The 13047-nt window shown below is 50.0% G+C and overlaps 7 protein-coding genes across 7 annotated transcripts; 3 read left to right on the top strand and 4 right to left on the bottom strand.

The window, feature by feature from the left end:
- The first annotated feature begins 12 nt into the window (after window positions 1-12).
- Window positions 13-3229, top strand: SPT20 (histone acetyltransferase SAGA complex member). Its single transcript, XM_018274231.2, has 3 exons — window positions 13-453; window positions 503-715; window positions 764-3229. The coding sequence occupies exons 1-3, from the start codon at window positions 156-158 to the stop codon at window positions 3163-3165; spliced, it is 2913 nt and encodes a 970-aa protein (XP_018130915.1). The 5' UTR covers window positions 13-155; the 3' UTR covers window positions 3166-3229.
- A 283-nt stretch (window positions 3230-3512) lies between these two features.
- On the bottom strand, window positions 3513-6041 carry SDA1 (Severe Depolymerization of Actin). The gene is made up of 3 exons (XM_018274230.2): window positions 5945-6041; window positions 5853-5888; window positions 3513-5790 (listed from the first exon to the last, which is right to left on the bottom strand). The coding sequence occupies exons 1-3, from the start codon at window positions 5989-5991 to the stop codon at window positions 3606-3608; spliced, it is 2268 nt and encodes a 755-aa protein (XP_018130914.1). The 5' UTR covers window positions 5992-6041; the 3' UTR covers window positions 3513-3605.
- Window positions 6042-6283: 242 nt separating this feature from the next.
- Window positions 6284-7773, bottom strand: DOC1 (anaphase promoting complex subunit doc1). The gene is made up of 3 exons (XM_018274229.2): window positions 7172-7773; window positions 6972-7110; window positions 6284-6919 (listed from the first exon to the last, which is right to left on the bottom strand). Exons 1-3 carry the CDS (start codon window positions 7524-7526, stop codon window positions 6448-6450), a joined length of 966 nt encoding a protein of 321 aa, XP_018130913.1. The 5' UTR covers window positions 7527-7773; the 3' UTR covers window positions 6284-6447.
- Window positions 7774-7868: 95 nt separating this feature from the next.
- On the top strand, window positions 7869-8672 carry VE01_04760 (uncharacterized protein). The gene is made up of 2 exons (XM_018274228.2): window positions 7869-8131; window positions 8193-8672. Exons 1-2 carry the CDS (start codon window positions 8067-8069, stop codon window positions 8443-8445), a joined length of 318 nt encoding a protein of 105 aa, XP_018130912.1. The 5' UTR covers window positions 7869-8066; the 3' UTR covers window positions 8446-8672.
- VE01_04759 (uncharacterized protein) lies at window positions 8666-9514 on the top strand. Its single transcript, XM_018274227.2, has 4 exons — window positions 8666-8866; window positions 8924-9058; window positions 9124-9191; window positions 9288-9514. Exons 1-4 carry the CDS (start codon window positions 8849-8851, stop codon window positions 9478-9480), a joined length of 414 nt encoding a protein of 137 aa, XP_018130970.1. The 5' UTR covers window positions 8666-8848; the 3' UTR covers window positions 9481-9514.
- Window positions 9515-9564: 50 nt separating this feature from the next.
- VE01_04758 (uncharacterized protein) lies at window positions 9565-11467 on the bottom strand. Its single transcript, XM_018274226.2, has 7 exons — window positions 11106-11467; window positions 10989-11025; window positions 10863-10933; window positions 10783-10805; window positions 10328-10708; window positions 10201-10271; window positions 9565-10125 (listed from the first exon to the last, which is right to left on the bottom strand). Exons 1-7 carry the CDS (start codon window positions 11313-11315, stop codon window positions 9725-9727), a joined length of 1194 nt encoding a protein of 397 aa, XP_018130971.2. The 5' UTR covers window positions 11316-11467; the 3' UTR covers window positions 9565-9724.
- Window positions 11468-12331: 864 nt separating this feature from the next.
- Window positions 12332-12945, bottom strand: VE01_04757 (uncharacterized protein). Its single transcript, XM_018274225.2, has one exon. It carries the CDS (start codon window positions 12869-12871, stop codon window positions 12509-12511), a length of 363 nt encoding a protein of 120 aa, XP_018130978.1. The 5' UTR covers window positions 12872-12945; the 3' UTR covers window positions 12332-12508.
- Between the last annotated feature and the right edge of the window lie 102 nt (window positions 12946-13047).

The following is a 13047-nucleotide window of genomic DNA, read 5'->3' as shown; positions in this document are numbered from 1 at the left end:
CAACAAGGTACATGAGTTCATCAACCTCATCCCGAAGTTCTGCCTCGTCCCCATGACCTCAATCAGTGTAGACGCGACGGAAGAACACATTGAATAGACGACGACAACGACGACAGCAGCAGCGACAGCGGTCGCCGCAGACCTGCTAATGCAAGATGAGTAAAATCAAGCGCCCCGAAAAGATGCATCCATCTTCAGGCGCAAACGGTGTTGCGACCTCGGTGTCCACCTCGCCATCAATTCCTACAAAGAAGCCGCCTCCAATTCTTCCACCGACGTCAGCCATGGGCAATTCCACGGCAAATGGTGTATCTAGAACTCCTGCGCGACCTCGTCGCGATGCCCCACCGCAAATGCTGGGCCGCGGCCAGAGGACGGCGAGCGCTGGTCTGAGGTCGGCCAGCTTGATTCCAGACATTCAAACCGTACAAACCGCCCAACCTCCGCCTTACAGTATGGACTCCTATCACGCGCATGTGAATATTTTATTAACATTGTCTAGTTCGATCGGACAGCTATATCTTAAAGAAATACCGCGGATGCCCTGCGTCTCTCATTGTTCATCTACACCCAACACATTTCCGATTCGATCAACAGGATGGCACGTTCTCCTACAAATCCCCAATGAAGATTTTCATTGAGCATCTGAGATCTGGGACGGTTCCGCAAGATTTGCTAGAATATTTCAACATGTGGAACACCACTTTCTACGAAGGTATGTAGCGGAGGTGACAATTATTTGGTGCATGGCTAACTTTCCTAGGATGTTTGATAGTCGAGGTCCATGACCATAAATCCATTGCAACCGCACGGGAATCCTCTCAGAATCTATCTAGCAGTGATAAGACGGAGCCAATGTCGATACATAACTCCAATGCGTATCTTACCCCGTCTCCATGGGTCCCTTATCCAAAGGAGAATCTAGCGTTGACAAAGCCCATCGCTATTCCAGGGGCACCCGCTGAATCAGAAAAAGGCAAAACTGCTGAGGATAAAGATAAAGAAAACATGCCCGCGCCAGGCCAACCGTCTGATAACCAGAGGAGTAGGTCCAATGCGAAAAAGGCAAAGATATCTACCATGGTTCTCCATCCGACGCCTATGTCAACCTATGTTGACCTTGCGATCAAAGCGACCACCCCTCTTGCAAATCAATCCCAAGGCCGCCGCGAATCGCACCAAGATGTCAACGGAATGGCTCCACCACAGACTCCAAATATGGCAGGGTCTTCCAGCGGTAGCGTAGGCATGGATCCACCTCCTGCTAAAAGACAAAAGCGCGAAAAGATGGAGATAGATTCAAAGAATATATACCCAGTTGAGTCGAGCATAACTCTGGCAACTACAGCGCCGCTGTTCTTGGAGCCCGTCGAGAGTGCAGCAGCCTCGGCAGCGTTGCTAGAAGCCCTTGCTCATCCAGATCACTCATTCCCGGTTCCTTCTCCCAAGTCTCGCAAGAAGACGGTTGCGGAGATGGCAGCAGAAGAATCTGCTGCCGCTGATGAAGAGCAATACATGCTTATTTTGGACGAGCGGTTTAGCAATGGTGCAGCTGGAGGGGTAACAGCAGCTGACGGGGACAGTAAAGTGGGTGGGGCTTCCTTTGAGCCTCGATTCGAAAGATTTAAGGCAATTGAAAGCATTAAGCTGCAAGTGGTGGAAAACAAGAAGCGAGAGAAGCTTTTGCAAGCGGAAGCTGCCAAGAAGCAACAGCAAGAGTCAGAAGCGAGAGAAAAGGCGAAGCAAGAACAAACCAAGCGCGATAATGAAGAAAGTCTCCGCGGTCAGGCACAGTTGCGTATACAGCAACAACAACAGCAGCAGCAGCAAAATCTTCGTCAACAAGAAAACCACCGCCGCCAATTGGCAGCCCAACAGGCACAAAACCAGCAGGCCATGAAAGGAATGCAGGGCGCTGGGCCTCATGGGCATCCAGCTCCTGCCATGGGTTTGCCGAATGCTGCCAATGGCATGACAACACAGCAGCAAAGGTTCCTGCAGCAACAGCAGTTGTCCCAGGCACCAACATCCTCCCCAATTGTTCAGAATGCCACTCCTCACAACGCCTCATCCCCTATGACGGCCGGAAATATCGATGTCCAGATGCGGCATTCCACGTCAAGTCTGGGCGGCAGCCCCCCACGCCCAGGATCTGTCGTTCCACAGAACCCACAGATGACTCCGATTGTGGCTCATGCTATGAGGGCTCAAGGAAGCCAGCAGAGTCATGGTGGAACTCCTCGGATTTCTCAAGGAACTCCAAATATGTCCCAAGAGGCATTAAGGCAGACTCCTCGGATGAGCCAGACAAGCCCAATGCCAGGACACATGGTTCAAGTTCCACAAATGGGTGGTGGTGCTCACATGATGCCCAATCAAAATATGATGAACACGCAGATGCAGCAAGCCCAGATCATTGCGCAACAGCAGCAGCAGCAGCAGCGTCTGCGCCAGCAAGCAGCCCAGCAAGCTATGAATTCCTCCCCTATGAATGGCCAGCAAATGTCTCCTCAGCAGATGGCCTTACAGCAGCAGATAGCACACCAGATGCAACAGGGTAATCCTGCAATGATGGGCGGCAACCAAATGGCCATCAACTACAACGCTCAGATGAGGGCTATGGCCGCAGTTCAAGCACAAAACTCTATGCAACCAAATGGACAAAGTTTTATGGGCCGCGGAGGTGCCATGACTCCACAAATGATCCAACAGGCACAACACCAAGCTGCACTGCAAGCACAGCAGCAGCAGCAACAACAACAGCAGCAGGGACAGATGCAGCAAGGTCCACCAAATATAGTCCAGCAGCGAGTTCAAGCGATGGCACGCCAGATTTATCAATCCCAGATAACGAACTTTATGGCACAGTACGCTGGGGGACAGGCACCCCCCGAACAGCTGAACCTCTTCAAGCAGCAATGCCAGCTATCCGCCAGACAAAAAATCGGGCAGCAGGTTATGATACAGCAGCAACAGCAGCAGGCTATGAGGCAGCAGCAGCAGCAGCAGCAACAGGGACACATGATGTCCGGCCAACAGCACCCTGGTATGGTCCAGGGGATGAATATGGGCATGAATATGGGGATGCAGGGAAATATGAACATGAACGGGAGTATGAATGGGAACATGAACGGGTCGGGGATGCAAAGGCCGTCAGGGATGTAATTTTGGCAGCAGCATTCATTGGCAGGAGTTTTCTGGTGCTTTTTCAAAGGCAGATACCATGGGTATGGGTTGGGTGGGGCGTTTATTTTTTTCATCATGGGTTGTAAGTCACAAGCATTTCAAACGAGTTTACAGGCGGGGGGGATATTGGCTGCCATGGTGGTGGCCTAAACATGGGGTGTAAGTTATTGCCACCTTGGCTGTGGCTGGGTTTAGGAGCGATGCATAATGAGGACAAGCGAAATGACTCCGATTCAGAGGCCATCGATTGTATATATATGAGAATTCGAGACATGGGTCATTCTGAGTGCCCCTTGCGAAATGAATCTTTAAGTAATGTGAATATCATGGTATTTCTTTTATATTCTAACAATCGTTTCGTTGGTTGTCGACACTGAACGGCAACCACACATAACTCATCACTACTTTCCAAACGCCCCTTACATACCAATATTTCCTCTCTTACCACCCCTCTTAGCTCTGTTAAGATGTCCCTGTAACACCCTCTTCGTCTGCACCAAACTCCTCTTCTGCTTATACTTCGCCTTTCCCAGCGTCATCATAAAGTTCTTCTTCCGCGACTTCTCTTTATTCGTCGTACTCTTCCCCTCCGCCTCATTCTTCGCACGACGCAGCGCCTTCGTCGACTTATGCTCGCCCCTCTCGCCCTTACCCTCACGCGCCATCGCAATCTTCTCATCACGCGTGTTCTTCCTCAGCTTCGAGAATCCCTCAATCTGATCCGCAGTCAGAGGATCATCAGCATGGCGAGCGAGCGCATCCTTTTGCCGCTGAGTTAGACCCTTCTTCCCGGTGATTTTGTTGACCTCGGCCTCCAGACGCAGCTCTTGGAGCTTGGCCAGATCAGCGGGTGTGAGAATCTTGGTCGTGGCCAGTATCGAGATCTTGGACTCGAGCTCTTTGTCTGCTTTCTTGGCGGCATCGGTGAGTTCGTTGTCCCCACCCTCGGCGGGTGTGTCGGCGAATTTCACTTTCTTTGCGGGGGGCTTCTTGCCGCCCTCGTCTTCGCTGTCGCTGATTTCGATCTCGACGTCGCTTTCGACGTTGACCCAGCCGCCAGAGTCCGTACTAGCGTTGGACTGGGCGTCCCATGCGTTCCAGTCGTCTTCGTCTTCTTCTTCCTCATCGGTGCCTAGTTCCTCTGGTAGGCCAGCCTCAACACGCTTTCTCTTGCGCTCATTGGCCTTCCACTCCTCAAGCAGCTCAAGACCTTCAATACCGCCAACCTCCTCCTCTCCGTATCTCCTCTCCTTGCGCTCGCCGCTTCGGATACCCATTGTAGCCTCCTTTCCTCTGTCTCTCTTTTGGAGCAGATCAGCACCAACCTCTCTGTAGAGCGACAGCAGTCCCTTCGCTGCCATCATAGTTCCCTTGTCTTTACTCTTCCTGTACATGACCAAATCCTGCAATAGCGTGTCGCTAATAGCCAGTGGTTGGCGAACACAGATCTCGCGAATGGCATTGAGACCAGCAGCTGCTACCTCAGAAGCGGCAGCCTCAGAGACGAACTCGTTGGCGATCTTCTGGACGAGCGGCTCTAGGGCATCGGGGGGGACGAGACTGTGGGTTGCTTGAGCGAGAGATGCGAGGAACGACGTTACTGATGGCTGTCGTGGCGTGAGGTATTTGGTGAAGTAGGAGTATAATGAAATGACCGTGAGCTTGTGCAGACCAACGAGGCGGGAAACAAGCTGGAGGACCAGAAGCTTTTGCTCCAAGTTAAGCTTGGACTTGCCATTTTGGAGATGTTTCGAAAATAGTGTCTCTGCGAACCCTTGAGGGTCGTGGAGTAAATGGAGGGCAGAGAAATTAAGCGGATGGGGCGCATTCTTCTTGCGCTCTTGACGTTTGACTTTATCCACGGCTTTGTCTAATCCCTTGGACTTCTTTTTCGACTTCTTATTAATTCCAACTTGATGCTTCAACTTTCCAATGCTGATATTTTCGTGGTCGCTCTCCTCATCCTCCATCTCCTCTCGCTCCTTGTCACCTCCCAAGAAGAATCTGACACCACCACCAACAACCTTCTCGTTGTCCGCTAAACTGGCCTCCTTCATAATTTCAACGGCTTTAGAGTCGGTCCATATTTGGCGTTTCCATAATTCTCTTGTGATTTTGACAGCCCAGATACCTTTAGAAGAGGTGCGGTCTGAGGTGAGAAGATTGTACAGAACGGTCTGTATCGTCCGGTTCAGCTTATGGTTTGTCGTCTTCGCATTCGAGGTTCGTAACTCAGACAGAATCTTGGTGAACAGTAGAGCTCTGAGAGTTTTACTGGGTGTGGTGACTAAGATAGGAAAGAGGATGTTGAGGAGTCCAGTCGAGTCGATGATATCCTTGCGGCGGAGAAGGACGAGGGCGCCAACCACCTTTTCGCGCAACTCGGTTTCAAGCACGGCATGATGTGTCGTCAGGATATTGTTGAGATCATCTGGGAAGCTGGCCGTATCTTCGGCGTAGCAATCGGCGACGTGTGACACGAAATCGATCAGGTCACGGAAGGAAACGATTCCTGCTGATGTGGCTGTCGTTGGTGATGCCATGTAAATGTCTCGCTGAGTTTGATATTGACCATATTGATTGAGGAAATCTTCTTGATATGATCTTGAGCATGTTAGTTTACTGGTATTGCGCGCTGACGGCGAGGCTGGTTCATGGGCACGTACTTGGGGTCTCTGCGGATCTTGTATTGTAAACTCGGGCTATAAATGGTCAGTTATGCTAGTTAAAAAATAATAACATATCTGTGAGGACATACAGATCAGCGTCGACCTTTTCCAAGGCGCCAACTCTCTTTTTAACCATAATGAGGGTTGTGGGAACGGAAATCCGTTCGATTGATTCTGGGTATTTGCTATCAGTTGGACTTTAACATTTCTCCAGAATATTTCTGCTATCGATTATGCTTGTCACTAGCGCAGTCTTATCTGGGCTAGCGCGTAACCTATTTTCCAGCCTTGTCAGCCTCGCCGATTTCCCCGCCGTCAAATTTCAGCCTCGTCAATATAACAAATCGATTGCGACGAGGAGATACCAAGCAACTTGCGACGTAAATAATAGGAGCTGTCACTGTGAAGACTAATCTGCGAGGATTTGTGTAGTGTACCTTCTGTCGGTTTAATTCTATAGGAATCTGTCTATAATAAGCCGAGTTTAAGTTTACCTCCCACCGAAGCCTTGGGTATCACACAACGCCATCAACTTGAATCCTAGTGTACACGAGACGTCCGCTGGATCCTCTTGACCTCTATAATGCATGGATCACCGTAGTTCCATTTCCTCCATCCAATCGGGTTCTGTTAGAGCGGCAGTACTATCAAGTAAGGGTTTTGCCGCGGCTCCCTTCTTCTCCCTTGCTCCCCATTCCTCCAAGCCAGCCAAGCTTCTACCTGTCTTTTCGTCACGAGCGTATATCCTTAATCCCCTAACGTGTGTATCTTTGCCATTCTGGTGATTTTCCACAACTTTGACTTGGACGAGGAACGCTCTCAGCGTGTTCCCATCAGGACCACCACCAACGCCATCCAGAGGCACGTTGATCCAGCCTTTAGGTTGTGTAAACTCCAGTGATGAGAACGGTATCAGGTCATGGTATCCAGTGCCAGCGAGTAATGTAATTCGCGTTGGGGTGTAAGACTCGTCGGCTTCGAAGTCGAGGAAGATGCGTATAGACAATATCGACACCAGGCGGGAAAAGTGAATGTTGAGATGATGGGGTTGTGGACCGTCAGATCTACCCAAGTCAATTAGCAGTTGTTTATTAGACAGAATAGATGCGTACATACTGCCAGTATAGAGATGTGTCGTCGTCTCGCAAGGCTTCCACGCCCGACCCTGGTTTGCACGTCGACACCGTCCACGAGGCCAAGTTGCCAATCTCTTTCAGGCCCGTTGGGTCAAACACGGAATCTACTTCCACCGGCACTGTGAAGAAGCAAGTCGTCAGTATTCGAGTTTTGAGTTAACGGTGTACGAGCATACGAACTGCCATTATGCATAGCGACAGGAGGAACATCAACCGCCATTTCTCCGTCATCATCCTCCGCCCGGCTATCCACGCTTTCCACGCCATCTTCCTCCTCCTCCTCTTCTACAGATTCCTCGTCTCCCTCCTCACTCCCATTATCCTGGTCTTCAACGCCTTCGCTATCTTCATTCGCTTGCTCGTCTTCTTCGTTCGCGGCTGGATTCACGCTGGGCGAGTCCTGATGTCGCGTCCGAGGATCCTGCCCCGGCGTCCTCGTCCCTGTCGACGGCGTGACATTGGATAGCCGTGTTCCGCGCGTAGCTGGGTGCCTGGTATTATACGCCTGGAGTGAAGACGGCGGTGTTGCAGGCATCGTGGGAGAGGTCGGCGCTGTGTCTAGCGCGTCCCGCCGTCTTAGAGGGGAGAAAGGTTGAAGAAGGCGCGAGGTTTCAGGATCTGGCCGTGTCAGTGGATACACACACAGGCACGCTCGGAGTATTAGCTAGAGTAGCGGCCGGAATCTTGAGCCCGGCGTTGTGGGTGGGCGGTGCACCAAGCCTCGTGGTTAGTGATTATACCAGTGTTGTACCTGTATAAATGTTTGGTAGGTACGGCCTCCACCTATCCCATGACGTCGGGGAGTCGGAGAGACAGTGTGGGGTAAATTCCGCTACCATCAGCCTCTTCGATTATTCTGTCTAAGCCTCACTGACCACGCGCTTGGGGCGCATGGTTACTGGTTATTTGCATTTCATCCTGGTCTAGATTCACTATAGGTAGTGACAAATACTATCTGACTTTCCATTCTCCATAGTCGAATTAATTTATATAACTTCACTCTACTGACCACTGACCACGGCATAATCATATTCCCATCGTTAGGACTCAGTCACCAGCGCATCAATATCACAAGATGGCAGCCGTTGTTCTCATGGCAATCGTTGTATTGCCAGTGATGGGCTACCAAAAATATCGGAAGTATGGCCCACGTTGAGTTTGGCATCTCAGCGATGCAACAGGTACTAACCATCTCTACCAGGCACAAAGCTCGCAAGGCCCTGAAGAAGGAGTTGGACGCGCAGCCCGAACCGCTCCAAGGGGGACATCAAGCAGCATGGGAACAGTCTGGAGATCACCCGCCTTCATATGATGATACAGTCGGCTCTCATCCATCTCCGCCATATTCATCGAATAAACCCCCGGGGTATGTCCAGCGGACTTCCGGCAATCGCGGCCTGCCGGTTGGGCATCTCCCTGGTTCATATTTATCCCCGACTGCTGTAGCTTTATAGCGGGATAATCTCTCGCATGAGAAGGACGAAATGGTCTTGGTTGGGGGAGTTAATGAATGAATTATGATGCTGGCTAGTAAATTAAGCTGGCACCCTGTTGTACGATCATCCAGCTGGGCAAAACCAAAACCACTTAAATTTCCTTTGGACCTGCCTAGTCAATGGCTTTTATGAAATTAGTATTATCTGGACATATATCCAATAAAAATAACGCTTATATCTCTTCTATTTATCACATCAATAAAGTTGTGCGAGAAAGTGAGGGAATCATTTACATTTCCCCATCACCGCCCAACTCAGCTCATGTTTGCTCTGTTTGCTCCAAACCACCCCCAAGAAAGTCACCTCGAGCAACCCCCCCAGCTCTACCCCTCTAAGCTACCAGCCCACCACAACCCTCAAAATGATGCAGAGACGCATGGTACATACCTTCCCCTCTACCGCCCCGTCAATAACATACTTACTAACACACACCCAGCTCTCCAAGGAAGACGAGGCGGCAACGGGGGCCGACGAGATCGAAGTCCGCCGCGAGGACCAGGACAAGATCAACAAGTTCAGCAGGCTGCATCAGCGGGAATTGAATCTGGAGGATGAGTTGAAGGCGAAACATGTATGTGCGATTCTGTGGATAGCTGGGTGGGAGTGGAGGAGGTGCTAATATGGGTTGTGCTACAGAAGGAGAAGGAGGATTTGGAGGATATCTCGAATGAGCTTGAGCTTGCGGACGAGGAGGACATGATACCGTACGTTATTGCCTCTTTCCTTCGCCCGAATTCGGACCCTACTTGCCGCCCTACATATCCCCATATGATATCGAACCGGACTAACGTGCCCAATAGCTACCAAATCGGCGATTCCTTCATTTCCCTGCCCCTGCCCGAGGTGCAGGAGCTCCTCACCACCAACTCAGCGAGAATCGAAGAGGAGGTTTCGGTATTAGAAGAGAAGCTGGGGACGATCAAGGAGGGGATGCAGGAGCTGAAGGTGGAGCTGTATGCGAGGTTTGGGAGGAGCATCAACCTTGAGACATAGAGGAGGGTGGAAGAAGATAAAATATATATCCATGTTGAACATACGCGGTTCTTGTGGGGAGTGATGCAGTCACTATTATGCTACCTGCAGTATTCCTTGAGTGATAGCGCCTTACAACGGCGTTGGAATGATGATTCATAAAGTGTGTCCCTGATATTATAGAAAACACAACACCCCAATACCCTCGAGGCTAATTAACATAACTTTCATAACTACAATAAGCCATTACCCCCTATCATAACCCTCACGCCCAATCCGGACGATATTCTTTAACGGGTGGTAGCTCTTTGTCGAGGTAGACCTTACTAAAACGCTCCGATTTTTGTACCTTATGACCTCTGTCAAATTGTCGAGTAGCCTTCGCCTCATCCTTAGGAGACTTAGGAGACTGGATTGTGCCAGGTTCCATCCCACGCAATGCAATAGCCTCCGTGGAAGCCCCGTTCCTGGAGGTGTCGGCTAGGTTTGACTGATTGCTAGGACTCCTTCCATGGAACGGGTTGGTAACCGGTATTTTAGAAGCGCTGTGTGATTTTGAGTGTCCAACGAGTCGCTTGAATAATACTCTCATAGGTGGTATGGCACTGCAGATAACAAGAAGGTTGGTCTCAACGTATGTCCAGGCCCAGAGGTCATGACTCAGCCCTGGCTCGAAGTCAGCATCTGTATTAAAAAAAGGAGGGCTGAAAAAGAGATTTCTCGTAGGGAATAGATGCTTACAGGTCACATCGAACGACTGATAAAAGATATGGTACACGAGAACCGATCTTATAATACCACAAATGCAAACACTAGTAGGTCAGCCGCGTTCCAACAGAAGGAGATAACAAGGTGGGTAGCAACTAACATGAATCCAACGCCGAAGATTGCCCCAAGACCGTATTTGTCTCTTTTAGGCATCTGTAGTTGTAGGAACAGAAACATTGGCAGCATAGCTGCAAAAAAGTCCGTCACCACGCTTATACATGCGTTACTGAATGGCACTGAACCCTCATATAGACAGGAGAATTTCTCTGTGTATGGATCCGGATATGAGAATTGCAGCCAGTATGAGCTTATCGGTCGACACTGGAGAATCATCAGAAGGACGAAGGTGACCCCATACAGGGTTTGGGCGGCGATGGCGGCATTAATGATATATAGGAAGGCCGGCCTTGAGACTCCCGCGATCACTCGTTTGTATAAAAGCACGGCTGAAAGCTTGCTGAAAGTGGTGGAAATAACAAAGCTAGGCAAGAATCAGATTCATATACTATTTCAAGCGTGGGTAGGTAACATTGAAAGTAAATATTAGCCACATACAGAACCTGAACAATCCAACTATGCTACATCAACAACCTCGTCAATATAGCGCGAAAAGGAGTGTACTGTGCTTCACTAACATATTGTCTCCCACTTATCTCGTCGAGTGGCACATCCCAGATGTGTCTAAACCAACGGAATTTGGTCTCAGCTATATTCCCATTAGTAACCAAATCTCGGAGCAATTGTTTCTTTGGGGGCCTTGCTGAGTATTAAAAGCGCAGCAATTCCAACTGTAGGAATCTAGCAAAACGTAAATTAGTATCCAGAGACTCTCTATGCTCCAGATCAGCGATCCAAAGAGTGATAGGAAATGCGCCTACTATGCATAGGACCAGCATAATATCGTCGGCCCCGAATTGTCTTTGATACCCTACCCGCACCCATACTCGAGCAAGAACGGAGGCTATCGCCAAAATGGTGGATATTATAGTAACAACAAGTAATTGATTGCCTTTGGTTTCAGGATCGATATAATTCGGCTTCGGCCATGACAGAAAGACCTCCTTCGTCGGATGGAAGCCGCCAGGCATATTGAAAGGGAATCGCAGTGGGAAAAAAAGGTAAACAATACACGCACATGATACCGACCGAGAGGCATATCAGACAAGGGCCAGACTTGCAGTAATATACAACCTGACAGCGGACCCATCTCCGTGCATTGCGGAAAGGGAGGCAAACCTTTCCCTTCTTGTCGATACCTGCATGCGGGGTGCATTATTCTGGGGTGCATTGACCCCCGTTTCATGACCTCCAAGAGGATCACTCACTCTTACGGATTACGGACGTAAGAAAATCAACCAATGTAGCGTCCGAGAAGGTGGTCTAGCTCGTTGTGGCGTGTGTGGTACCAGCAGCCGATGGCAGGACGGGACGGCAAGGAAGGATATGTGCAACAATACGCGCAACAATAGACAGGGCCGTGCAGGAACGCGGTTTCTCCACGTGGAACAAGGGGGTTAGAGCATGGCAAGAAGTTCTTCATGCGATTTGACATGGAACAAGGGATTTGGAATAGTCCGATGGTTTCTGGGGAAATATCTTGCCGTGTTTGTCTACTGCGTCAAGGTAGCTTGGTGAGAAGGGCCTTTTGGGGTTTTAAGAGCAGTATGCCGCGGAGAAAGTAAGGGGGTACGTTGACGACATAGGGGATAATGGGACGGGTTGAAAGACATGGATGTGGAATTGTGGTACAGAATCAGGCACCGGCACACCCACCCGTACTCGAGTAGTTTTAGTCACAGAGATATGAGAAAGGAAAGGCGGCAGAAGAATGCCGAGGCCCACCCTTAGAATTACAACAACAACAACAACAAATACCGTACCTTATAGACTATCGAAATGGCGCCGACACGGGCGATCTTCTGCCCTACCTTACCATTCGCTTCGCTGTGGCTTTATCTCCGGCGGTCTCGATGTGCGCCATGGACAAAGGAAGGCCACGCCACTAGGAGATGCGGGAGCGGGGTAAGTAGTAGTCTGACATCTGTTCTGGGAAGCTGCGGAGAACGTGCTGCTTCCCCGAGGCCGGCATAAAATGCACTAGATTGTCATGGATGCTCTTATCTTTGTGCACACAAGCGTGAAACGAACCAAATTGACGGCAGTAGTAGCTTCCGAGCTCTGTACAAAATATCCATCTAAACGTCCTTATAAATCCCAAGCCTCACAACTATGGCTTTCTTGCTCCCTGCTACACGCCGCCCTGCCAAACTCCCTGTGATATCTACCCAAACAACACAGCTAAACTCGCAATACCAGCTGGCACAGTCTGAATAAAGAAGATCTTCGGCTTCGCAGTCAAGCCCCCATAAATCCCAGCAACTCCGACCAGTCCCAAGAAGAAGAGTTCAATCTGCTCCGCGAATTCCGGTACGGGATGCACTAATCCCCAGATAAGTCCGGCGGCCAGGAAGCCGTTGTAAAGACCCTGGTTGGCGGCGAGGGTTTTCGTTTTTTCGGCGAAGTCGGGCTTGAGGCCGAAGGCTTTGAGACCGCGGGGTGTGGTCCAGAGGAACATCTCGAGGACGAGGATGTAGACGTGGAGTAGGGCCACAAAGGCTACTGGGATGGAGGATAGTAATGACATTGTGTGCCTGTGGTGGTGGTAGTGAAGATGTTTGAGGACAAGTAGTTTTGGGGGGTTTAATTCGCAAATCGTTGGAATTGCGGGATATTTAAGTCTAGAATCCTTCTATCACACTCTAGATTAAATTCGGAACGACCGAGGCTTATGTCACGTGTTAGTGTTCGTGTTTATGCTAT

The sequence above is a fragment of the Pseudogymnoascus verrucosus genome (genome assembly GCF_001662655.1).
Source record: "Pseudogymnoascus verrucosus strain UAMH 10579 unplaced genomic scaffold scaffold_18, whole genome shotgun sequence".
Classification (NCBI taxonomy): Eukaryota; Fungi; Ascomycota; class Leotiomycetes; order Thelebolales; family Thelebolaceae; genus Pseudogymnoascus; species Pseudogymnoascus verrucosus.
Note: the sequence above shows the minus strand (reverse complement) of the source record. Positions and strands in the feature narration are given on the sequence as shown.

What these genes read in the sequence shown, in the direction of transcription:
- SPT20 (XM_018274231.2), top strand. Translation starts at nt 156, where the DNA reads ATGAGTAAAATCAAGCGCCCCGAAAAGATGCATCCATCTTCAGGCGCA. An exon ending in CGCCCAACCTCCGCCTTACA is followed by an intron (nt 454 to 502) that starts GTATGGACTCCT and finishes AACATTGTCTAG; the next exon opens with TTCGATCGGACAGCTATATC. An exon ending in GAACACCACTTTCTACGAAG is followed by an intron (nt 716 to 763) that starts GTATGTAGCGGA and finishes TAACTTTCCTAG; the next exon opens with GATGTTTGATAGTCGAGGTC.
- SDA1 (XM_018274230.2), bottom strand. Translation starts at nt 5,991, where the DNA reads ATGGTTAAAAAGAGAGTTGGCGCCTTGGAAAAGGTCGACGCTGATCT. An exon ending in GAAAAGGTCGACGCTGATCT is followed by an intron (nt 5,889 to 5,944) that starts GTATGTCCTCAC and finishes GACCATTTATAG; the next exon opens with CCCGAGTTTACAATACAAGA. An exon ending in AAGATCCGCAGAGACCCCAA is followed by an intron (nt 5,791 to 5,852) that starts GTACGTGCCCAT and finishes AACATGCTCAAG; the next exon opens with ATCATATCAAGAAGATTTCC.
- DOC1 (XM_018274229.2), bottom strand. Translation starts at nt 7,526, where the DNA reads ATGCCTGCAACACCGCCGTCTTCACTCCAGGCGTATAATACCAGGCAC. An exon ending in TGTCGCTATGCATAATGGCA is followed by an intron (nt 7,111 to 7,171) that starts GTTCGTATGCTC and finishes GCTTCTTCACAG; the next exon opens with TGCCGGTGGAAGTAGATTCC. An exon ending in GACACATCTCTATACTGGCA is followed by an intron (nt 6,920 to 6,971) that starts GTATGTACGCAT and finishes TGACTTGGGTAG; the next exon opens with ATCTGACGGTCCACAACCCC.
- VE01_04760 (XM_018274228.2), top strand. Translation starts at nt 8,067, where the DNA reads ATGGCAGCCGTTGTTCTCATGGCAATCGTTGTATTGCCAGTGATGGGC. An exon ending in GGCTACCAAAAATATCGGAA is followed by an intron (nt 8,132 to 8,192) that starts GTATGGCCCACG and finishes CATCTCTACCAG; the next exon opens with GCACAAAGCTCGCAAGGCCC.
- VE01_04759 (XM_018274227.2), top strand. An exon ending in ATGAGTTGAAGGCGAAACAT is followed by an intron (nt 9,059 to 9,123) that starts GTATGTGCGATT and finishes GTTGTGCTACAG; the next exon opens with AAGGAGAAGGAGGATTTGGA. An exon ending in GACGAGGAGGACATGATACC is followed by an intron (nt 9,192 to 9,287) that starts GTACGTTATTGC and finishes CGTGCCCAATAG; the next exon opens with CTACCAAATCGGCGATTCCT.
- VE01_04758 (XM_018274226.2), bottom strand. Translation starts at nt 11,315, where the DNA reads ATGCCTGGCGGCTTCCATCCGACGAAGGAGGTCTTTCTGTCATGGCCG. An exon ending in AGATAAGTGGGAGACAATAT is followed by an intron (nt 10,806 to 10,862) that starts GTTAGTGAAGCA and finishes TTGTTGATGTAG; the next exon opens with CATAGTTGGATTGTTCAGGT. An exon ending in AGTTGGATTGTTCAGGTTCT is followed by an intron (nt 10,709 to 10,782) that starts GTATGTGGCTAA and finishes ATTCTTGCCTAG; the next exon opens with CTTTGTTATTTCCACCACTT.
- VE01_04757 (XM_018274225.2), bottom strand. Translation starts at nt 12,871, where the DNA reads ATGTCATTACTATCCTCCATCCCAGTAGCCTTTGTGGCCCTACTCCAC.